We start from the raw sequence: 25,316 nt of genomic DNA on the forward strand, positions 1-25,316 counted from the left end.
TATACATTTTTAATTTGTGCTGCATTACTACAAGCATTTGTCATTGCTTGCAGCAAACTGACAGAAATTATGAGTCTCTTTGTATGATTTTCTTTCTATGGACATTATAAAATTTTTGGGTGAGGGCTTGGTTTACTTGCCGTGGGGTGTTATGTGTTGACAAATAGGAGAGGGAATATTCCTCATAAACAACCTGTTTTAACAGAAGATGATGCCAAGCAGACCAAGCACTGAAAATCCTGGGTTTTGCTTCAGTCCTTGAAAAGATGTTAAACCGAAGAAAAGCCAACACGCATAAGTTAGAAAATTTTAAAAAGCAGCAAGAGGAGGGAATCAACAAATAGGACCTTGATCTCTGTATCTCTCAAAGCTTGGTAGGAGCCACTTAAAGCATTCTCTCTTTGAGTATCACAGTCTGTATCTGCTTTAGTAAATAAAATCCAGCCAGGGCTGCTTTTGGCCCCTTACCCTGTGGCCAAATGGCATGGCATGGCAAAAATTGTATCTCTACAGCTCAGCTCTCTTCTACCATACTTTCTATGATTCTATGATTCTGTAATATGAGGAAGAGAAGAAATATAAACTTCAACTAAAAATACATTTTGAATAATAGGTCTTAAATTATCTGTATCAAAGGTTTGGCCATCACTACACACAACTCAGGGAATGTCCAAATGCACATTCAAATGGACAAATAGGAAAACTATTAAATCAATTTACATGTTGACATAATGGTGTAGCTAGTTGCTACACCATTGTAGAAGCTGCTGGTTTAGTGACACACATCTTTTTGACTGCTGAGCAGCTTCTAGATATTTAGAGAGAACAAGAGCTCTGCAAGACTGTACTCATTCCAGAAGCTTAGATAGATTTTAGCTGGGTAAATTTTAGTTGACCAGATACCCAGAATTCACCTCTACTCAGGTTTCAGACTATCCCAAGCCTTTACAAAAATAATTTCTAAAATACATTCAAAAACAGGATTCAAAACTTTAAAAACACAGTAGTTCAAAGTAAGCATCTCCATTAAACTATTTTTCTACAGGTCTGTGAGGATTAAAACTTTCCAAATTAAAAAAATAATTTTTATATTACTGAGTTGATTTTACTAGCAATTTAATATTAAATTCCAATCAGAAAAAGATGACTCCTTAGGCTACACTTTAATAAAAATCTAAATCATTCATATGTGCTAAACCTCTTTTAAATTCTACATTTTAGATTTCATTATGCCCTTTTTAAGGGTAGAAACATTGGCAAGTAGGGCAACAAAACTTGCAGAACAACACAGCTAGACCAAACAGAGCAATAATTATGCAAAGCTTTCACTTGAACTACTCCCATGTGAAGTTTTGTCAAACTTCAATACATCTATGTTGGTATTGTCATTAACCTTCAGGAGCAAAGACTTCAAGCACAAAGACTGTCACTTATATCTTAACAAAGACCAGATGGTGGTAAGAACCTTCATATTCAGCATCAAGAGGACGAGATTCCAAATGAGAAAAAAGAAGAAATTTTTTACAATGAGGGTAGTGAAGCTGTGGATGCCCCATTCCTGGAAGAGTTCACAGACAGGTTGGATGGAACTTGGACAACCTGGTCTTGTGAAAGATTTCTCTGGTCGTGGCACAGGGATCAGAACAGCCAATCTTTAAAGGTCCTCTCCAACTCAAACCATTTTACAAACCTATGAGACCCAAACCATGGACACTACCAAGAACTGGAGCAGAATTTTCTACAATTTTCATCTGCAAATACTGAAAACTAGTCTTTAAGTCAATTTTCAATGTATTTTAAATAATATATTATGCTGAGTGACAATTTGTACTTCCAAACACCATCTAAAATAGAATAGTACCAAGCCATTTATCCAAAGGCACTAATCTAGCAGTAATTTTTTTAAGAATATAAGCAGTCCTCTATTTAAATTAAACTTAAGAATTTAACCAGTCTAGGGCCTGCATATGCCTTCCAGTCAATTAATCTGTGAGGACATCAAATAAAACTCAGAAAGCAGGAGAATTTAAATTTAATTTTCTTTATCAGGAAAGGCTTATTCTTAAGACAGGGGTTGTCCAGCTGGAATTAAACACATAAGCCAAGTCTCACTTTTTAGATACATTCCAGGCTCTTTCACCTGACTGTCTTCTTGTAAAAAAATTCCTCTGCTCCTTGCAATTTCTCTAGCTCAAACAGGTAACTTACTGGCTTTTTATGTGAGAACCTAATAGCAAAATACTGTCCTATGGTTCACTGGAAATTTGTTTTCCTAGCCCAGTTAATTGCAACCATTTATCCCTCAGTACTGCATCAGGTAGACCCACAGTCCTGCACAGCAACAGCATCATACATCACAATCCCTGAGCACACCACTGAGCTGTTTCTCCTAATTTTGTTTGGTGCTCTGGGGTACTCTCCAGGGTAAGACAAAAACAGATGACTTTGTTAACTGTGGATATGTGCCCTGAGTAGCTTTGAGGTTATTACACTTATAATGCCAATTTCCAACCCTATAGAGCACCAGTTTCCATCTCTTTTATTATCTGTTTCCTTGCATTAGGCCTGCAAAGCCATCAGGACAAATACCATCATCATCACATCTGCACTGTAGCCAGGAGCTATTCGAAAACTCGTATGTGAATAGCTCTGTTAGACAGCAGGGATGCAGAATAAAGTTCATTCTGCTGCTTGCATGAGCACAATAAAAAGCAACAGTGGGTAGCAACCTTAGCTTATTCCACATTCTTCTCACTCCTTGTTTTTTAACAGCACCTCTCTTAAGGCACAAACAAACCCAAAGCTACCATTTAAAACAAGGTTTTCACTAATCTTACAAACAACAAGGACTGCCATCTTATATTAGAAATATAAGTATTTTTCCTTTTAGCTGCATCACACAGAATAGATACAGAAACATTTGCAGATTTCTGTGGGGATTTTTAAATGTCAGAGAATCACAGAATGGTTTGGGTTGAAAGGAATGTCAAAGATATCAAGCTCTCAATCCACTCTCTGCCCAGCCTGTACCTGTGCTAGAGATTGCCCTGGAAAAAGAAGGACAGGGAGGGAGGAAAGGGGAAAGAGAGAAAGTCAGGAAAAGAGAGAAGGAGGAAAGGAAAAGGGAAAAGGGAAAAGGGAAAAGGGAAAAGGGAAAAGGGAAAAGGGAAAAGGGAAAAGGGAAAAGGAAGAGGAAGAGGAAGAGGAAGAGGAAGAGGAAGAGGAAGAGGAAGAGGAAGAGGAAGAGGAAAAGAGAAATCCCATAAAATGAAAAAACATTAAGGCCCAAATCTCAACAGTACAACAGTACAACAGTAGTATAAAAACAAAGCAATCAGACAAGCAGTAAGAAATAGATGAAAGTTCTAGCAATGAAAAAAACATTCATCCTTCAAGACACATTTTTTATAGTTTCATGTATTAAACATTGGAATCAGTCTGGCAATTAAACAAAACTTCTTAAGAATATTAAAAATGCATAATTCACATTGACTCCAAGGAAGAAAAGAGAGTGAAAAAATAACACTTAAAAATTAAGAACATTCTTTACATGTGTTCTTCTCTTTTTCAAAGTATTAAAAAGTCGGAATTCAGTCCATCAAAGCGGGGGGGGGTATTTCCATAATTTGAGATTTCACTATTTTAATAAGCTACTACAACAGACATTTAACAAGTAAATGTATGAATATAACCTGTAAGACATTATTTCATCAGAATGAAAACATTAAAATACTTTTCAGTTTTAGCACTTTTGAACCGCTGATATACCCAATTTTAGGCCTATCAGACAAAAGTACCAAAAAAAATTAATTACATTAAAGAATAGTTAGAGTACATCCATCAACATACAGATACAAAACTAATAATACAGCAGATGAAATCACCTTCAGTGCATCTTCAGCATGTTCTCCTGACAGGAAGTCATCATATACACTATCCATGGACCTGCACTTGAACTACAAACCTATTCATCTTTGATGTCTTCTATTCCATTTGTTCACCTGTTAAACTCAGTGATTACACTAAAAAAGGGCACTATATTACCAGGATATCCAAGGTAAAGACAGCTTGTTTCAGAACTGTCTGACAGCCTGTTGCAAACTACACATTTCCTCCTTCAACAGTCCTGGAACCAGCTCCTTCTAGAGATGGAATGGCTTATAATGTTATTGATCAGTCTCCATATGCAAGTCCTTCTAATATGGAAGAAATTACTAGCTAGGACCACAGCTCTATTGTGGATACATTAAAAGTCTGAGCACCCTGATGGCACAGAGGCATGAAACAACCTTTGCAACACTTCTGCCTTCTAGGTTACTGCTTTTAAATCACAGAGGCACTTACCACTTGTCCTGAGGCAGGTTTAAAGTTATGCTGCCTTTGATTTCATCCCCAAAGCGCAGATACCCTAGGGTGGCCAGTGAGATGTACAAGGCCATGACTATTCCCATCCCAATGTTCAATGCCAGGGGGAAACGTGCCGTGTCTTTCATTCTGTTTTCCAATGGCAGGACCTGGAAATACAGGGAGAATCAATCACATTTTATGTTCTCAGTGTAAACCTACTTGTCTCTCCTCTTTCAATGCCAACTTCCAAAATTTAGGTGATTTTATAAATAAATAAGATTATTCTACAATAATGTTTTACCGCCTGGACAGTCACAATGTTTTATGCATCCAATAGAAATACTCAGTTATTGAAAAGAACGTATTTTGGTTGGAAAAAAGCATCAGTGTGGAATTATAAAGCAATATTTATAGGTCAGAAAAACTGTCAAGAGAAACTTATGGTGTTCAGATGAAAACACATAAGCAATGACAGTAACATGAAGTATTTTGTAACAAAGTTTTTCAGAATCCAAGGACATTTGTCCTATTCCTGTCAGATATGCCTGCACTGCCAGCTTCCATCACAGACAAACCTACTGACATAAGCTCAGCCTCAGCCCTTCCAGCAAGGAATCTGGAGTCCATAACTACCAGAATGCAGTCCCATGCACTTTTTCATCTCTCTGACAGAAACAGGGCCAGGCACACTAAGCACTGCTTTTCCTAAACACAGTGCTTTGAGCCTCACATAGTCAAGCCATCTCACTGGGCCTGCCATCACTTCAGTGAAGACACAGGCATTGCAACCATTACAGCACAAAGTTTGCTGGAGATTGCCTTTTACTTGTACTCTACAACATTCAGAAAAATACACTCAGTAAGTTCCAACTTCAGTTTTTAGACACCCAGACAAAATTTCCAGGCAGTAAAATCAAGTGATAAGCTCACATATTTCTCCTCCCACCTTCAATTTCACCAGCAAAACAGATCCTTTTACATCATTAAAACACCAGCTGAAGGTACACGGACACTCCTAGACAAGAACACTTTCCCCACCTCTTTCAGGAGAACCGTACAGTCATCTCAAATACTCAACATGGGATATAGTCCAAGATTAAGACACCTAATACTGTATGTCTACACCTCGGTGAAACATCCAAGCTTCTACTGATGCCTTACGATTTTAGCTTTTATATTTTTCATAATATTTCTTTAGTGTATAACTAAACTCCATATAGAGTGTTAACTACTGTTTTCCCATTTTGGTCAGACAAAACAATTCCTTTCCAGGCCTGGGAACCAAGCACATTTTACTGTCTCAGGCCCTGAGAGATGGAAACAAAAGTGAGTTGGGGGCAGAGCAAAATTAGGGTAAAATGACTTCATTATCTGAATCTGTAATTGGATTGCAATTGTAATTTTCCAATATGACAACTTATAAAAGTATGGAAACCCATGACCTGCCATCCATTTTTTGGTGTAGCGCCTGGGGGGAGGCTTTGTCTGCCCTAAATATACCCTTTAATAAATATAATCGCTTTTTATTCTCTTAATTTTGTCTGGCCTCTGTTTTTATGTAGTCCCAAAAAAGGTATCACTATAATGAAGTTAGGTAATTAGGATCTAGGCAATACAGACAGTGGAATAAAGTTCACAGCTGAGCTTATCTTTCAGTAGACATGCAGGTTATATTTGATGAACAGTATGGCACTGTTAATTAAAGAAGCTTGTCATCCCTGGTTAGCACTTATGTCATATCTAATACAAACAGTCTCAGTGCAACAGGGTTGCCCTGTAAAAGCTACTGTTCATCATACAAAATTGCTTTTTAATTGACTGAATATTTACTATTTAAGCAATATGAGTTACGAAAAAAAGCAGATTTCATCCACTTATTAACTAACAAATTGATATATCTGAATTGCTGGTACATTATTTTCTATAAGGTAATTACTCCTCTCCTCCTAGTCATCCACTGACATTTACTTCCTGACTTTTAGTAGCATGTCTCCACTGCCAATCTATGGCCCTATTTCTCCCATATGTGAAATCCCAAAGAAGTAATTTTACACTTGGGAACCAAAAGGTCCCTAAAAAGGTGCACATTTAGAGGTAATTTTCATTCCTATTCAATTAATATGCATTATGCATGTTAACTTCTTTATATACTTCAGAGCCTCCACTGATGATGTTGTTCCTCCAGAAAAGAACCTGAGCTTGGACTGTAACTTGATCTGGTGGGGAATGCAAAATTTAAACAAAGAAGAGCTTCAAAAATTAAATCAATTTTTAAATGAGTGTTGAGAAGCAGGAAGAATACAAAACGAGACGTGGTCTCTAACAAACTCTGATCAGGATATCTGCTTTTTAACCTTTTTACATTTTAACAAAGTTCTTTTCACAGGCAGACAAGATTATCATAGAATTGTCTATCTGAAAATTAGTTCAGAAATAAAGGACTAGTGGCTCATACTATGTTCAATATGCTTGAGTCCAAAGGAAGCATTGAAATTTTCTTCTTAGATTTCTAACTACACTGAATTTTTTTATCTTTAACATTTCAACCCAATCAGTTTAGCATTTAAACCCAGAAGACCCATGTTTCTCCAAGAAAACAAAAACTTTAAAAAATTAAAAGCAATTTAAAACCCTTATAGGACAATGTTCTTAAGCATACACACTCTGCTTTTCAACTATCCACTAAACCAAGTTTACTCATTAAATGCAATTATATAATTTCCTGTATAATTATGAGCAAATAAGAATAAAACAACCATTTAAACTCATGTTCTCATATAATCATCCTCTCTTTAATGTTACAACTTTCATTTTTGCTGAGTTTAAGGATATGAGACACTAAAAGAAATACAGGACAATAAGACTGTTGGTGAGAGACACATTAACATATGTAGATCTTGAAATTATATTTAAAAATGCTAATTCCTTCTGGCTTATCCTTGAGTTTGTATCAGGACTATATGTGCCTCCAGGCTGAACAGATGAGAATGCTCATGCAGCCTTTCCTGCATCACTCAGTCCAGGTGAGAGTGTCCCTTCCCAGCTCAGCATGAGCCTTCCCAGCTAATTCCAAATACCCTCTCTAAGCAGCAGCAGCAGCAATCTCAAGACAGTCATCATTGCAGATGCTTCCCCCAGTAAAACTGATCCCCAAAGAAATTATGCAAAGAACTTGAGCCAGGTTTAATAGAGTATCCAGTATCACCTACTGCAGACAAGCTACAAAATCCTGTAACTCACGAGATTAAGTGACACCAAGTAACAACCAATTACATGTGTATTTATATGTGTATTACACAAATACCCAGCTCCCTAAGCTGTTGAAGCCCATCAGGACCCAAAGGATCAGTGGACTGTCCACAAGGAGACAGAGGCTGCCAGCAGATATGATGTGACCCAGTGCTTGTTCTGACACTGCAGCTACTGGATAAATCTTCACTGTAAAACTTCTTTCTAGTCCCTGCACAGCTCCTCTTGCAATGACTTCAGAAAACCTAACATTTCATCTGAATGCAAGAGACAAGGTTCTTTTCACAAATGCTTCTCAGTTCTGGTTTTATTGCTTCCTTTCTGGAACCAGGAGGTGAGATGAGATAAGTTTCAAAGATGTATTTTTTAACCTTTTTATTTAATGACTCTCTTCTGTGCTTCTAATTTCCATGCTGTGCTTCCTTCAAGCTCTTTCTCCTTCACGCTAGTCACTGTCATAGCCCTAAACACCTATGAAATCAGATATTTTAGACTAAGCTTACTCTTTTCATAATTTCTTGATTTCTATCCATGTTTTTCCTCCTCACTGAATAAACTATCATTTTTCTCTGTCACCTACTTCACAGAGTTTTTCCTATAACTTTTGAGACATTTGCACACATCACTACTATTATACTCCTTGAAACTTAATACTATGTTCTTTTAGTTACAATCAACCTTTGGTTTCTTAAAATTGCAAAAGAAGCACAGTACATCTTGCCTTCATCCAGCAAATAAATTCAAAAGTACCCATAATTAACTGGCAAAGAATCATAAGTGAATGTTTGAAATAACCTGGCTAATCTGATACCATCCATTATGCAAAGTGCTTCATTTCAAGCTGCTTGAAGTAAATATAAACAACCCAGTAGTACCATTGCCTCTTCATCACTTGCCTTGAATATCCTGCTACACTCACAGTCTTCCTGCAAATAAGCTGCAGGAGACTGCCTAATTTTAAGCAGAAATCTCTACTGTACTTTTCATATAACTGCACCAAAAAAAAAAAAAAAAACCAAAACAGAAAAAAAAACCAACAAAGAGTTCAACCTGCAGGCAGTCAGATAAACCTTGATTTAATTTTCATAGCCACTGAAAGCTAACCTTGCGATGGATATCTTAAGAGCAGACATGCTTCATGTTTAAATACATAGAGTCACCTTTCCATTTCTCAGGGAATCCCACTAAAATGGCCATCCTTTATCCCCTGCACTTTAAAAGTAAGTATTTCAGGTAGACAGCTACATAGAAGTTTTGACTGGCTTAAGCTAGAGAAAACTCAAGAACTTTGGAAAATTAAAACAAATATATTTATCCATTTCCTCAGTGGGAAAAAAATCCATCTCTAAACATCCCTACAGCAGCAAAATAAAGCTCTGTTCAGCCAAAGCAAAAAAGCTGGTATCAAAGGTATTCAAAATATGCAAACCTAAATTCAACAACTTAACCTCCAAAGACAAATTATTAAGTCCTCAGCAAACCAATGCAGCACAGGCCTGGCCCATTCCTTCTTATCTGCAGAAGGTACCAATGAATTAATCTGCTCACTGAAAGGTGGATTTACAATCACACAGCCTACAGGGGAACTGTCTGCAGAAAATGTATAGTTACACCAAGTAAAGGAACAATAACAACATACATCATTATTACACTGCCATGTTTGCTTGCCTGTCCTAGTGCATCTCCTCTTGCACTGCACAGAAAAAGGCCCATGCAATATTTTGAGCAACAGGCTTCTATTCTATCACTTTTAGATATATTTTTAAAGTTCACTCTCTTTAGTAAGCTACAGAACATCACTATTTAGAACACGTACAATAAACAATCCAATTTTCCTTAACACATCCCTCGTGACTGCAAACAAAAGGTCAGCTTCTATTACCCAAGGAAAAATGCAAGCCAAATGGTGACTGTACATCAATCTTTATAGTAAAAGTTTTATATGAAATAAATAAATCCAGAAGACGAGTTCTCACTACAGAACATACTACCTACTGAAATCTGCTGAGCAATTCCACTCACTCCAAAAACCAATCTCCTCAGATTCCAGTAAAGCTCCTTTCCACTTCTTTCACCAGGAAAAAGAATTATTCACCTACAGAAAAAAATAAACCCAATCTACTGCCCTATTCTGATGGCCTTGATTTAACAATGCTTGAAGGAATTGTGTAATCTTATTTAGCTTGCCATCCAAACCTTGTATTTTCTCCAAGGTTCTTTTTTTCTTTTATTATTCAAGAGCTTATTTATCACTTCAGTATTACATTTATTTAATCTTTAGCTTGCTTTGAAATTCAACAGAAGTTCTGCAAGTTTGTGTATTATTATGCCCTATGTGACTTTGTGAACAAAACCCAAAACAATTTCTCTCCAATGCAAACTGAAAGTGATAAAGCAGCATTTTTGTTCACCAATATTTTTACATATTTTTAAATATTTGTCCTGTCAAAATCACTGAAGTATTATATGCTTTGCTGGCCTTTACAATAGTATGTAATTTTATCCAGCAAAAGACATATGTTAAAAGAAAATTATATGTCTAGTTTATCAGACTGTTCCAACCCCCAGTCACTTGGACTGCAGCCTACAGACTACACAGTACTATGGTCTAACATGTTTTGTATAAGTTATGCTACTCTCAAAATTTCTAAGTGATAAAAGAGATAAGGTAAGTGATGAAAGAAAAAATTACTTAAAAATGCAAGTGTTGCTGGAGGGTATATTTCCATCTACTGCAATAATACATAATGATATAGTATCTGATTGTGTCTTTCTAGACTCTTTCTGGCTCAGGAGGTAAAAATGAAATTTCCCAAAGCTGCAATGGCACTTAAATGTTTATGCCAGCCAATTATCAAACCCATATTTTTTTAAATCCCCTCAAAGAAAGAATTTAAGTCTCCTCAGAATAAGTTATAATGATTACTATCACCTATCCCTACCTGCTTCTTTGTAGGCAAGAGACAAAAAAATTACAAACTTCCATCTGATCAATGCAAACAGTTTAAAATAAAATGTCCTCTTATTTTGTCTTTTATCTGAAATGCTCCTCCACCCATATGCTGCTTTAGCTTCTGAAGGGACACACAACAAAGTATACACATATTGCAAGGTCCTGCATGGGGCTGTACAAATTCCATTACTGCAGAAGTGAAAAAATAAATTACAGTGGTTTCCACTGAGGATTAATGAGTATGACAGGAAATAAATAGGATTAAGGGCCTACAAAATTTTATAACTAAATACAGAAATTTCAGCCCTGGGATAAGGAGCCTTGAAAATATAGCCATGTACACTCCTGGATCAACAGTTAAAAAACAACAGGACGCCAGCACAGAAAGTGTTTTGCACATCACATCTTAGATTTTACATGGCCATCGCTGAAAGAAATAACCATCCAATTCTGAAAAATAATCCAAATCAATCCAAATAGAAGAGAAGACACTGACAATTTTACTTTTCTTACAACAGTTCCATACACTTCAGCCTGCCTTGAGAGCACATCACCGTGACAGCTGCCCTACCCACCACCCTTCCCACGAAGCACTGTGTTGGTTTCACGTGCTAGGGGAATGGGGTGGATTCGCCTCAGGGAAAGCACCAGGAGGCCGGGAACGGTGGGCCTGTCCCGTCTCTGAGGGCTTCCCCTGTGGGCTGCGGGGACCAATCGGAGAGCTGCTTTGGTGATGGACAGCTCGGGAAACCAATTAAAAGTTATTTCGCTTTCACAAATCACATTGGGTTAAGTTAACTGGGCTCTTTCGGCTTTCGGCTCCCGGGAGGTGCCGTGGCCTCTGGCCGGGGCAGAGGCCCCCGGTCCGGCTCTGGCTCTGCGGGGGGCCCGGCCCGTCACCCCGGCTCTGGTTTGGTGGGAGGGCCCGGCCCGGCCGCACGGTCCCGGACCCCGGCCCACGACCGCATGGCTCCGGCACCGGCCCTGCTGGCCCCCGGCTTCACTCGGCTCAGCTCTCCACGTGGCAGAAGAGGCATGAGAAGAAATAAAGCATGGAGACCACAGAGGTCAGCGGAATGAAGATAAAGTTCCTGGTGGGAAGAGATTGAAAAGATGCAACTGATAAGTAGCTGAAAACCGTTTTTGTGGGCTAAGGGGATTGTGACTACACTAAAATTCCTTTAAACTGTGAAATATACCTGGTGAGATTTGGGGTGCTTGAGAAGAAGACTTTTTGCCTTGGGGAAATGGAGTTCTTTCTGTTCTGGGACTGGAATATGAACAGAGACATTTGATAGAGAAGGAGATGAAGAGAATTTTGTTTTTCAGCAGCCTGCCTTTAAAAGTGGTACCCCAAGTGTGTAACATAACCCATTGCACAGCTCTGGAAGGACTGTGAAAATGGGAGGAGAGTCATAATCTGCAGTATTTCCCGGGCGGATGTAGATTGTGAAGGTGAAGACGCCCCCTAAGCCATAACTAAAAAAGGAACTTTTCTCTCTTAAGTGAACTGAAATGATCATTTGGATGGATAACTAACTGAAGTGTTTTCTGTATGATGTTGTTAAGGAATGTGAGATAAAGGTAGGAGGGAATAACCTAGGAATCTTATTCTGAATTCTTTTTGTGTTATTAATAAATTTCTTCTTGTACCTTTTTAAGTTTTGAGCCTGCCTTGTCTCTACTCCCAAATCCTATCTCTAAAAGAGATTAAATATATTAAAATTGGCAAAACCCAAGTCACACCGTGACAAGCACTCACACAGCTCAAGCACAACAAGTCAAAGAATACACAAAGACAATTTGAAGAACACACACCACATCACTTCCTGCTATAATCTTCTCATTCCAAATGAGAAGATTACAACACTTCACCATTACAACACTTTCCTTTCCCACCTTCTCCCATTTCTTTTAGGATTTTTTCTTCTGCTGCTCCTGACAAATCAAGTGTAATTTTTCAACCACAATGTTTATTAGGGAGCCATTACTGATGCCTGCAGAAGTGTTCAGCAGTATGTTATTAGGGCTCTCAACTCTGGGAGAACATGTATGAATAAACAATTTTAGGTTTAGGAAAGGTATTCTTCAGTGAACATTACTGAGTTAAAAATTCCTTTGACAAAATGATAGGTCTATTAATACCTAGTATTTTCAGCCATACAATAAAATAACTTTTTTTTCCAGCTGCTGTCTCCATCATCCCTGATCCAATAAATATAAATTATTAATGATTTACAACAGATTTAACTAAAAAAATATGTTGGCAAAATATTTAAGAGGTAAACTAGAACTTAAGCTTTATTTATTGTTAGATATAGACAAAAACACGTGCACAACAGTGCAATGCTACCTTCATCAATGAAAAGCCTGCACAGAGCCTACACATAGATGGTAAAACTAAGATGTTCCTGATTAAATGATAGACATGGAAGTCTAAAATCAAGGATGCAAGTATTTATTTTAGCTAGCTGCTCTCCCCAGGGAAAGTTATTAATATTTCTGCATTTTCAGGGTTATATTCAAAACCTCTGTCACATCATGAAGACTTACATTTAAATGCTACTTAGATAATTCCATACACTGCGGGGAAGTACTCACTCAGAACATAATAGAAAGGAAATCTTATCCAACTATCACAGCTAAGTTCAAAAAAGCTGCAGCTTGGGAGACATCCAGAACGACGGGCTAGGGGAACAAAAAAATCTGGCTCCAAAAAAGCAAAATAAATTGGATAAATATTCCTGCCTGAAATTATTTAACTATGTTTCTTAATTATACATAATATCAGCATAAGTGCATCACTCTGCCTCTACTGCATGTATAATTAAGGCAGACAAGTCTTCCATCTAAGAAAGGGTCATGTCTAAAAGGACAATTAGCTTCTGAACATCACTGAAGCTGTGCTCAGACCCCAAAACCCACCTGCCATAAGCTGGCAAGGCAGAGCATGACAACTTGGCACTTTGTCACTCTTGCTCTTTGCCCCCTCCTCCAAAGTCACCAACCACATAATGATTAAGAAAAGTTTCAGGAAAATAAACAGTAAACTTAAAATGCCTTTGTTCTGGAACTGTGTAAATGTATGTGTATCTTAGGTTCTCTAAGGAAGAAGAAACATTTGAATGTTGCAAGCATGTGTGTGGGACACTGCCTGAAAGAAAGTTATCCAGGGGGCCTTTTGTTTGTGTTTTTAAGAATTGCCTTTAAAATAAGAAGTAATAGAAGTACAGTATGTACAAACAAACGGTTCTCCAGGGTGAAAGCAAGTTTCTCCATTCTCCAGAAGTGCAGACTACTGGTAAGGAATATTTAACTTGATAAAGAGGTGATATCAAGCTGTCTGATACTTTATCAACATGGGCAGATGTATATTTTTTACAGTTTCTGGTACAACATCTTTTCATCTGCTGTATCTATCAACATTCTTTGTTGCTAACACATTTGCTCATAATCGTTTCCTGATTTTGCACAGCAGCTACAGCTTCTTGCTTACCCATCTAAAGTCCACATTTACCATGTACTAGGCCATCCCCACAGTCATCAAATCCAGTCACCTACAGTTATTTGTCCAATTACAAAAACATCCCACATTTCATATTTTGAAGATACAAGCCTTTGCAACACCTCAAAATAACAACAATGGAACTGATATACCCTGGACTAAAGAGCTGATGCCACAAGTAGATTTAGATGATGTCATGTTACCTGTTAAATGTCTGCTTCTGACAGATACAGTCTGGTCTTAAGGACAAGGGAAGCATGCCATTGGATTTCTTTTTTTTTTTTTTTTTTTTTTTTTAGGACAATACTAATCTGTCAAAAGAGTTTTTGACAATGAGAGGCTTTTATCTCAAAGCCACAGGCCTAACAAGCTCATCTGCATTACTTTCAAAATCCAAATAATGGCATTTTAAAATTATAATCCACTTAGTTTTCTCTTTTTAAATCTTCTGGAATTGGTTAGCTGCTGCCTAATGTGATTCCAGAGCCTGTCTTCTGGTATACAAATACTACCCTATCTTCAGCTGCAAAGCTGTGATATCCAAGTTCAAAAGCAGTTTGAATAGACATCTTCAAGTAATAGGCCAAAATATAAGAAGCCTTATTTTCCAAACCTAAAATTAATGTTGGAAAGTAATGTTTCTCTCTTCACTAAGCTAATCTGTCTGCAGCACTCAACAGGAGGGAAAAAAGTCATACTCAATTGTAAAAACTGCAGTTAACTTAGCATATTTATATGTAATGGAGAAGGAAAATTATACTTCTTGTTTAAATGTTATTCTATTGCATCCTTTTTCCTCCTGAAGCTTATTATAAAATATTACTTCCACATTTGGATTTGATTTTTTTTATCTAGAACAGACTTTGATGCAAAATATTCCTTAAGTGTAACTGGTATTACATAAGCACAACATTATGCAAAGCTATTACCTGCACATGGCAATGCTACGGACAGAGCCAAGCCTGAAGGTGTTGGTTTACATCCTTCTAAAAAGGGTGTTCAAGACTCTTAACTTCATTTTGGGCAAACTTAGTCTGAAGTTACTTTTACTTCACTAACAAAATCTCACATTAATTTTAAAACCAGGCCTATTCACCCCTGGAACACGAAAGAGGCACACAAACATGGTTCTTACAAAACAATGTTACATGTTCTGTGAAAGACACCTTCCCTCTACATCATCACCCACAGCTCCTGTATTCAAGAAGTAGCACTGGTAGTCTCTTCTGTTCTATGGCCTGAACACCAGCCCAGTGATTTGCAGGCAGCATCATCTGGCACAGGGAATCCACAGCCAGAGTAAATCAAACTCCAGAGGGAAAGCAGCAGCTGCAGAATCTCACAGTCCTGGCACACTCCTGTATTCAAAAAGGTTCACTGAAGGCTGAATATACATTTTCTCCACTTCCAAATCAACAGTCTGCTTGCTGAACTGGAATCTTCACTTGAAAGTTTAAACAAAACCAAGTATCTTATATGGTTTGTTGCATCCACTTAAGAGTACTGCATTTCTGCTGCCACTGCTGTTCCACAAACTAAACTGATGTCACTAGTCAGTAGAATTTTCACACAGTCACCTCAATGATCTTAAAAACTAAACTTACAAGTGCTGAAATCCCAAAGCAACTCTCAACACTATGAATGGTAACCCTGAGACTGGTAATACTGAGCTCTCAGCTGCTGTTTGCTAACTCAGGGCTGCTGGGTGTCCCTGCTGCCAACCTCTCCTCTTCCCACACAGTAATGATCCCCACCCAGCCGTCAAGACAGCCACCACTTGCTGCTGCAGCAACCTTAGAGCAATCTGCAGTAACCCTGTTTTTACAGACACCTCTAAGAGGCAGCAACCAAATGAACAGCACAAGCAACTGACTGCAGCACTTCTTCCTGTTACAAGCATCACTCAGAGTGATTAATGAATTAATATAATCAGCTCTTCAATAGCAGTAGCCTTATTCCTGCTACAGCAGTTGTAGCAACAAAAAAACAACTTACCGGGACTTTAGCAAAATGCCAAAATTGTTCAAACCTGCCATCAAATAAGAGTCTAGACTGATCTTACAGGCAGATATGAACAGCTCAATTCGTCACATGAATATCATCAATTTAACATATTAATTGTTTTCATTTTACTGAAAAATATCTCAAAATAGTTTTATAACACTGGTTGATGAAATGTTTGAACTAGCTCTTAGTATTACCCAAGACTTTCTAGGCACTACTTTGGTTTCTTTGAGATTCTATATTTCAATTGTAAACAGTCCACTTTTGAGTTATTACAGACTAGAGTCTGTAAAATTGAGGTTCCTCAAGTCTATTTATTCAGGGATCGACTATAGCCAAAGCAACAATATCCCAAATTCCATATTGCTGATTTCCTTGTAACACTATGACAGCTAATCAGTCCTAAACTAATGATAGATTTTAACCAAAACCCATCTCCATACACTCATCATCTATAAGACAAACGTGGTTTCTTAAGATCAAGAAGAAAATTCTAGTAGGAATCTGCTGAATCATTGCAGCTCTCTGAAACACGTTCCATTCAGTGAACAGATCCTCTGTTTTATTAGCATCACTAATTTGTATTAGTTACTAATGAACTACAGTCATATTTTAAGTGATGACAAGTGCTAAACAGAAAAAAAAAAAAAAAAAGTATTTTGGAACAATGGGATGAAAAAAAAACCCCAAACAAACACAATAAGGGCAGTTTTCTCTTCTTGTCAGGTTCTGCTTAAGATGACCGCACCAGCCCAAAACCTCAGAATTTCATTGTCCCTTTTCATAACAACCAATAATCTGGCAGCTCTCAAGATAAGAATTGGCCTAACAGACACTCAGATCCAAGGAACAGGAAAAATGAGGCCACATAACTGTTTCAGGCCAACTTACTGTATAAAATTAAGCAATCAAAATCAACTTTTCTGAGAATTAAGACCTTAAGGCTTCTGTTTATAATGCCATGTTCAGACAGCTTCACAATAATATGAGATATTTACAAGACATTCCAGAACAGAATCTAAAATCAAGTCTCTAAAAACAAGATTACGTAAATCCATTTTAAGACAGAGCAGACTAAAGAGCCAACCTAATTAAATGGACTTTTTTTTCCTTACCAGAACAAATCAACCATATGGATATAGGAACAACAGTGAGACAGGGGATAACAAGTTACCACACTCCAGCTACACAACAGGTTTATGATGGTAACTTCCTGAGCTGTAATAATTAGTTATCAATTAAATCATTCACCAAGAATTATATGAAATATTAATTATGAAAGAGGAAATGTCTTGTCTTGCTTTGCTTTACTTTTCTTTTTTCTATTTCATGCTTCAACAACTTTGTTTAATTTTGATTATTCAAATATATTAAATAATTTTTTCTTCAAATCATCTCTATTATGCATGCAAATACAGCATAAGCATGCACAGCCAACATTCTGCATATCCAAAATATCCCTGAGAGGCAGGGATATCTTAATATCATTCTGCATATAAAGAACAGACATTAAGGTATATTTTCACTTTCATTTCAGTTTGTAAAGGTTATATTAATGGTTTTGTGTAATGTAAGCACACACATAAAATGCATTGAACCATAATAAATATAAACATTTAATTAGTTTGTAAATACCAATAACAAGGTGAAAACTTAATCATGCTTTCCATTTGCTTTGAAGAGGGAGTAAATTATGACCAAGTAAAAAACAGAGAATGCAGAAATACATACAATACCTATATAACGCTAGTATCTAATGATACAAAGTAGTATTTTTACATTTTAAAGGTACATAAACCCTACATTATTAAGATCTTGAATAAAAGAGAAAAAAAAATTTGGATTTCTTAAAGATGTCCTTAGTAACAACCATGGAGAACAAGCAAATGTTCTGGGCAGCTCTTTAAAAGGTTTACATAAGCAGTCAACACTGCTACTACTACTGATGTAAATTTAAGGAGCTGTCTAATTTGGGATCTAACATGCCAGAAAATAATTACCCTAAACCAATTCCCTATGTATAATTTAATAAACTACTGCTACCAAATGATAAGCCTTCACCACCTTCCCGAGGCTTACAGGGCTCTCTGTTGGGATTCCCTGGCTACAAATACCTGTCTGCTATGCAGTGCATGAGCAAAACTGATACAACTGGGACATCAGATCTACATCAGATCTACAGTGCATGACACACAGAGCAAGTGCAGTCTGTCCCAGGCAGAGTACATAACCTAAAAGTAACAACCTTAGTGTAGTCCAATCTGATTCTCTGAGCCTGGGGAAGTTATTTCTCCCAAGACCTGTAGGCATCAAGTAACAAACAGCTGATTTCCTATAATGAAACTTCCAGATGACAAAAGGAAAGATGTTCAGATAAACTCAGATATGGTAGCTAAACCTCTACATCAATCAGTTTATATGGGAGAAACAGTAGAAAACAGTTTGAAAACACACTTTTGTAACATAAGTTAAAAGGTTTTCCTATTCAGCTCTTCTGCTTTTGATAACGCAGCAGCAAGGTCAAATAATCTGGTTTAAGTCAGAGTTGACAAATCCAAAAAAGAAAACAGGCTTGAAAATCTTCTGTGTTATATGACTGACAGACAATCATTTCAGATTAATTGCATGCTGCTTTGGAGTTGTTTTAGTCTAGGTTTGGTCAGGGGTTTTTTGGGGGATGGGGTGGGGACAGAAGAAGGGGTTGGTTGGGTTTTTTTTTAAGCATAGACTTTAAGCATAACCCTTGCTTAAGTACGTAACTATATAACAAAGCATATACAGTAATTTCCCAACAATTTATGACCTACCATTCCCAGAAGTTTCTTTAGCTATTTTTTAAAATACATCATGTAGAACAAAATTGGTTAACTAATGAGAGGAAAGTGAATGTCTTTATAAATAATTTGATGGCTGAAGGGATGGGTGTTAACATCTTTGAAATGGGTCTTAATGTCTCTGCCAGCTTTGGGCAGCAGGTTTGTTGCAGAGCCCTGACACCCTGGCTCCTGGAACAACCAAGTGTGTCTGCACAAGCCTGAACTTGTGAACTTTGGGGTAAAATAGCAGGTTCAAGAGGGGAATATGTGATAAGCAGTTCAGGAAAGCTGTACCTTCCCAGTACAGGAAAGAGGCAACGTGCAGCCAGGATTTCAGGATAAAGAGAGGCTGCACCTTCCCAAACCTTGAGAGAGAAAACCCTGCAGATGTGTGCCCCAGAGGATTCTCTCCCTTTATCTAAATAAAGTTGCAGGACTCTTCTGTCTCCTTTTTGGACATAAACCTCAGGTGTTTGTGGGTTTTCCTGACACTAACTATTTGGGACTAAAGGTATTTTTGCAATTTGGGACAGGGTTAAGCATCCAAGTGTTGGGGATTTTATGTCCACAACTTTCACCTTATTTGACCAGACAAATTAATCCTTTTCATACCAACACAGGAGATCTAGTGCTTCAAGAAAACAAAATAACAAAATAACAACAGGAGTAAAACTGCCTGTATTCCCAGCACAGAACCAGTAATTTTGAAGAGTCAGTAAAAAGCACTTACCACACCAATTCCTTCAAAAGCAAATACTGCAGTCCCAAAAAACAGTGGGTATTTCTTCCAGCCAGCCACAGGAGGCAGTTTTCGAGGATCTGCTAGATCCTGAAGAAAACAAAGCAAAACAGTGCATTAGATCTTCTTAAAATTTTGATTATGTTACACAAAAGAAATATGTTGCTATTTACAAACCCTGCTTTTCCTCCCAAACTCAGTCCTTTACACACATTTATAGCCACCTTCCCACACAGAAACTTGCAGATGTATTTATTCTAGGTTTTATAACTGTAACCAGAAATTTTCACATTTAAGTATCACATTGGTGTGTACAAGGCAGCACCAAATAAAACAGAAGGGAAAGTGCCCATCTCAAGTCTTATCTTCTGCAAACTTTTTAGTGTACTGCTCTTTCTAACCTGCTTTCATGCTGCACAGATATTCCTCATAAACATGAGGGACACTAAAATATCTTTCTAATACAAAATCATTTTAATACAAGTCAAAGTTCTGTGGAATGACTAATTACTATCTTACCCAATTTTTTGTAACTTCTCCAGCCCCCTTACCCAGCTTATATCTGTCATTGCTTTTCTCCCCATGCTCCACTTCCCACTCATCAAAATACATATTTTTATTATCTTAAATTAAGATGCCTCAAATATAAGACAATGCTGCCTTACAGAAACTGTCAGTCAGTATAGATCTATCAGAAACCAACTGCCACATTCAACAAACCTAACTTGCCACACTGAAAAGAACAGATAATAAACTTTTTTATACTCACTCTAACAATATACTGGTAAATAATCACCAGGCTGACAGCCATGGACAGATTGGCAAGAATTGAAAGGAAGGACATGCTCTTAAGGTCACGGATGAAGACCAAGAGGACCAGGAATGGCAGGAAGCACAGCATGTATATTCGTAAATCAGTACTCCTTTTCTCAGAGGAGCTGCTAGTGGCACTAATGTTCATGGAAGCAATCCTGCTTTCCAAGAATCCTTCATGGACCTTTATTAAAACAAACAAACAAACAAAACCAACATGTTGAACAGTGATAGCAGTGAGTACATGGTCACATTGCTGCTCTCCTATAGGAAAGTTTGTATTTCTGCTTCACCTGGTGAGTGACAGGAATTTTGAGACCCCTCTATGTGTACTCTCAGTGTAGAGGGGAAGACAGGGCACTTCTAGCAAGAGTTTCATACTTAAGGCAAATTACAAAATCAGGGCTTGAAAGCATCATTATCCCACCACTGACTAAAGAGGAAATTCACACATGCAGTTCAGATCACAGTCCTTTCAGAAAGGGACAGTTTGGTAAACTGGAAGCAAGCCAGACAGGTCTGGGCCTAAATCTTAAGAGTTTGAATTTCCTGGGAGAGTAAGAGGGTTAGCTGATAAAATGCTATAGCACTTGAGTTCAGTGCCTAACAACCTTATGCCTTCACCATACACATTACAGAAGCCTACATACAAAATAATGTTAAAATATGAACATCCCTATCTTTCATTTAATTCAAATGAATTGTTTTCACTCTTCACTTTTTTATTAATGAACATTAACTCAACTTTAAAAACTATGAGCTCTGACCAAACTGAGAGTCCTGTATCTGATAAATTGTTATAAATGAATGCCTATAAATTAAAAGTAGTACACAATGTGAAAGTGTACTAGGTTTTTTTGTACATTACATTGCAATAGTTGCCTGTAGTGCAAATCAGAAGATTAAGTTGGGACTATTCATGACTCTTATTGCTTCTTTTGAGAAAAAGTCAGTGTGGCTGCAACTGCCAAAAATTTGTTTTGTTTAAATGTACACAGCCATCTGTGCTGTGTGCACACCACAATCAAAATATCCAGAGCTGGTGGTTATTCTGCTTGCAGCAAAATGAGAACAGTTCAATTTGTTTTAAATCTCATCACACAGTTTCCCTTAGGTATCCTTTCCTTCTCTACCATTGCATTCACCACCTTACAAATTAGCGTATGACTGTACTTAATCTGCTCATGCTGCATCAAGCCTTTGACTTGATGGCTACAAAGATACCTAGACAGTGAAAAAAAAAATTCCTTATAGCACAGAGACAAACAAAAATGCTGAAACTTGCTTTATTTCCATTGTTTCAAACAATCCACAAATTCAGGAAGAGAGAAAACTAATTTTAAAATATTCTGTCTGTAACCAAAAGCACTGTATTTTTTTTTTTTTTTTTTTTTTTTTTTTTTTTTTTTTTTTTTTTTTGCCACAACGAAAAAGGAAAAGCTAAACAATACAATTCTGCAACCACATGTTTTCTAGAAATTTCACTTTATATGAAAACATCACTGGTCATTATGGAAACACTGATGGTTTCTACCTTGCAAGAATCTAAAGTGTCACTTGCAAGACATTAACATCTGTTAGTTTTCATTGAGATACCGTTTTTAGAAAGATACGAAGAAGTTCTAATTACATTTAGAATTGAATTCACACAGCTACAGTAACTCGACTTTGCCAAGCAGTAAGTCAAACACTTAACCAAATTACTTCCCTAATGTCACATGAAGTAAAGATCTCTGTGGAAGTTTCCTGCTTCCCCACCATACTTAAAATAGAAATACAGAGCAAGTACTTTAGGCCGCTCACTTTAACAGGTCTTGTGTGTTTACTGGCTTGCATACATTTGCTGGTAGCCAAAGCTGCTCTGCACGCAAGGACGTGTAAAAGAGCTTCTATGAATCACAGTGATTTAAGCACATAAACCATAAATACTTAGCCCAGCATGCCTTCAATTTATACAAATATCTGTAGCCTTATGAACTATCGGAAAAAAATAAATAAAACATTTGTTCCTTAAAACACCCAAACCAAACAAAAACCTAGCAGACAAGATACAGTTCAGACTCTAAAATATATTTTTATAATACCACAGTATAAACCAGCTTTTACTCAAATAATTTCAAGCATTCAAACACTTCAGTCTTTCTTAAAGACAGAGACACTCCCTTAGTGCACATAAACCCCATTAGAAAGTGCCTGAAATCAGAAATATTTTTTTTCCTATTACGACCTCTAAATTCCAACTAGACATTCAACTGGAGTTTACTGGCTAATACAGTTAGAAAATGCAATGTACAATACTCTATACAATTCTATTCAAATTCTGGCCTACTGTGATCAGCTACCCTGATGATGGGTGGGATGAGATCACATCTCCACATTGTGTTAGGTAAGTGTGGTCACACAAAATAGCCTTCATAATTATCTGCCTTTTACTAGAGTACTGAGGAAAGCCCAGAGAAAGAAACTTACTATGGCTACACACAAACTCTCCACAACCTTCATCAGGTGAATGGATACTGATGCACAATCAACAAAACACAGCTGACTAAAATTCTCAGACTGTGCCTCCCTGGCCCTACCTACCCACCTCCCATCTGAGTTTTCAGATGAGTTATATGAACTTTCAGATATGAGTTATATTCCTTTAATAATCCACTACAAACACTACAACCTGCTTTATAATACAGCAAGCGTGGTAACCCTTCTCTCTACATTTTTCCCTGCTCCTGAATTCACTGGAGAAGGAAATGGAGACCAAACAAATTCTCAAAAACTTCATGACTTGGAGAGGCATGTTGCAGGTCCTGTTCCTTGAAATACAGTTTAAAGAAAGAAATCAAGGCATCAAAGACATTCTAGTGGGAGGCTAGAAAAAATAAAAAATATACAAATTATGAAATTCTGATCCAGCTCAGTACAGATTACTATTCTGCATTAACCAGCTCTGCAGTCACAGTTGACTTTAGTCTCAGATAAGAATGGCATCTAGTTCTTGTTTGTTTTTTGACAACTTTCTCTTGTCCTCACATTTGACCTCACCAAGTACAGAACTTGACTTCATTTTCTAGACAAACCCTTTACAGTCATTGATGCTCTTAAGTTCTCCAAAAGCCACTTCTTCTCCAAGTTGAACAACCCTGATTCCCCTAGCCCTCATAGGACAAGTGTTCCAGCTCCAATAATTTCAGAGGCTCCCCTAAACTCACTTCAGTCTGTCAATGACATTCCAGTATTGGGAATACCAAAACCCAGCTGAGTATGATAAATATGGTCTAACAAACGGGAAGTAAAGGATGGCAATCACTTCCCTCCATCTACCAGCAATTCTTCTGTTCATACAATCCAGGATGCTGCTGCTTTCAGGGCACATTGCTGGCTCTTGATCTTTACCACTATCCTCTGAATCTGACCATACAAATGGCTTGTTTTTTTCCTCACATCTAGTTGTCCATCCATCCACCCATCCATACATCCATCCATCCCATAACAATCTTACTTGGATACACTGATATTGTTAGAAACAGCATGCAAAAACTTGCTAAATTCAAAGCAGCATCTAGTGCTTTCTCATAGTGTACAAATTCAGACTCATGGCCACAGTTATACTGAAAAAATGCACGGGAGGACACATTTTATTCCCTTTTGTGGACATATACACCTTTAAATCAACTTTGTATCAAGAAAGCAGCTTCTCCACTCAGAAAACTAATGCACAATTAGAGGCTGCAAAAAATTCCCTTGAAAACCAATGAACACACTTCCTTCTTATAGGAACTGTCTCAGAAGCAAGAAATAATTCCATTTCCTTAGTCTCTTCAACTGAGACCACTGTTTCCTTGCCTGTATCCCAAACCACACTCTTTCTGTAACGCAATTTTATGGACTTTTCAAGATCTAGTGAGCTCAAAACAGCAGTCCTTAAACTCACTGGTTTGTCCTAATTTCTTCCTTACTCAGCTCAGAGCAACAGCCAGTGCAGTACACAAGGCCAGATCTGGGAGAAAATCAGTATGTTACCAGAGTGATGATTATGATCCTGTAATTTTGCATGAACAGGCCAAATAAATGTTTCACAGTTCATTTAATTCTGACACTTTGTTCCAACTTAATACTGTAATTTGCAACGTTTTTAACACATCCAGTTTTATGACTAAGCATAATTTCCAAAGTTTTGTGAGGTTTTTTACTAAAAAAAAAGGGAAAAAAAATCAGAATTCCACTACACAGTATGCTACTGATGGGTTATCTTCAGGGTGCTAAAGATCTACACTCAAAAAAAGCAAGAAAGTATATTAATCTCTTAGCTTTATCAGCAAACAACGAAAGAGGACACTTGTCCAGAGAACTCAGCAAATACTCATGAGAAAGTTGATAAATTTTCCTTCACTAAAAGGGATGGTCAGGCATTGGAAGAAGCTGTCCAGGAATGTCTTAGAATCACCATCCTTTTAATTGTTCAAGAAATGTATGGATGTGGCACTTAAGCACTTGATGAACGTGGCAGTATTGGTTGATTTTTATAAAAATCTTTGCAAAAACAACCTTCACAATTCCATGGCTCTAAGAAATGCCAAGACTCTTGATGCAGGGTTTTCTGCTGTCCAAGCAGGAAATGCAAAACAACTATGGCATGAAAAGGGATCATGTTCTTTTGAGCACAGGCTTTTTCCTATCCCTGTGTGTTCCTTCACTAGCCTTGCTGCAGTCAGTCCTCAAGATTTTTGTTCCAGCTTCACTGTTCCTCTCCAGCCTGAAACACTTTCACCCAAAAGCTTCTTATTACATCCCGACAGAGCTAACCAGAACTTTTGTCACCAATCTACGTTTCTTTGGTGCTCCTGGAAATATTTCTTAGGAAAAGCTTGACTTTCTATTCAATATAACTGAAAA

General features: G+C 37.4%; 1 protein-coding gene across 2 annotated transcripts in view; it reads right to left on the reverse strand.

Annotated features, from left to right (window-relative positions):
- Nucleotides 1–25,316, reverse strand: part of SLC36A4 (solute carrier family 36 member 4) — an 82,928-nt gene that overhangs the window by 42,944 nt on the left and 14,668 nt on the right. For both annotated transcript variants that reach the window (XM_056500238.1, XM_056500230.1), the window contains 3 exons: nucleotides 20,383–20,610; nucleotides 19,605–19,703; nucleotides 4,345–4,514 (listed from right to left, as the gene is read on the reverse strand). In XM_056500238.1, coding sequence (XP_056356213.1) covers nucleotides 4,345–4,514; nucleotides 19,605–19,703; nucleotides 20,383–20,610 — 497 coding nt within the window. The remainder of the gene's footprint in view (nucleotides 1–4,344; nucleotides 4,515–19,604; nucleotides 19,704–20,382; nucleotides 20,611–25,316) is intronic.

The sequence above is a fragment of the Oenanthe melanoleuca genome, chromosome 1, assembly GCF_029582105.1.
Source record: "Oenanthe melanoleuca isolate GR-GAL-2019-014 chromosome 1, OMel1.0, whole genome shotgun sequence".
Classification (NCBI taxonomy): Eukaryota; Metazoa; Chordata; class Aves; order Passeriformes; family Muscicapidae; genus Oenanthe; species Oenanthe melanoleuca.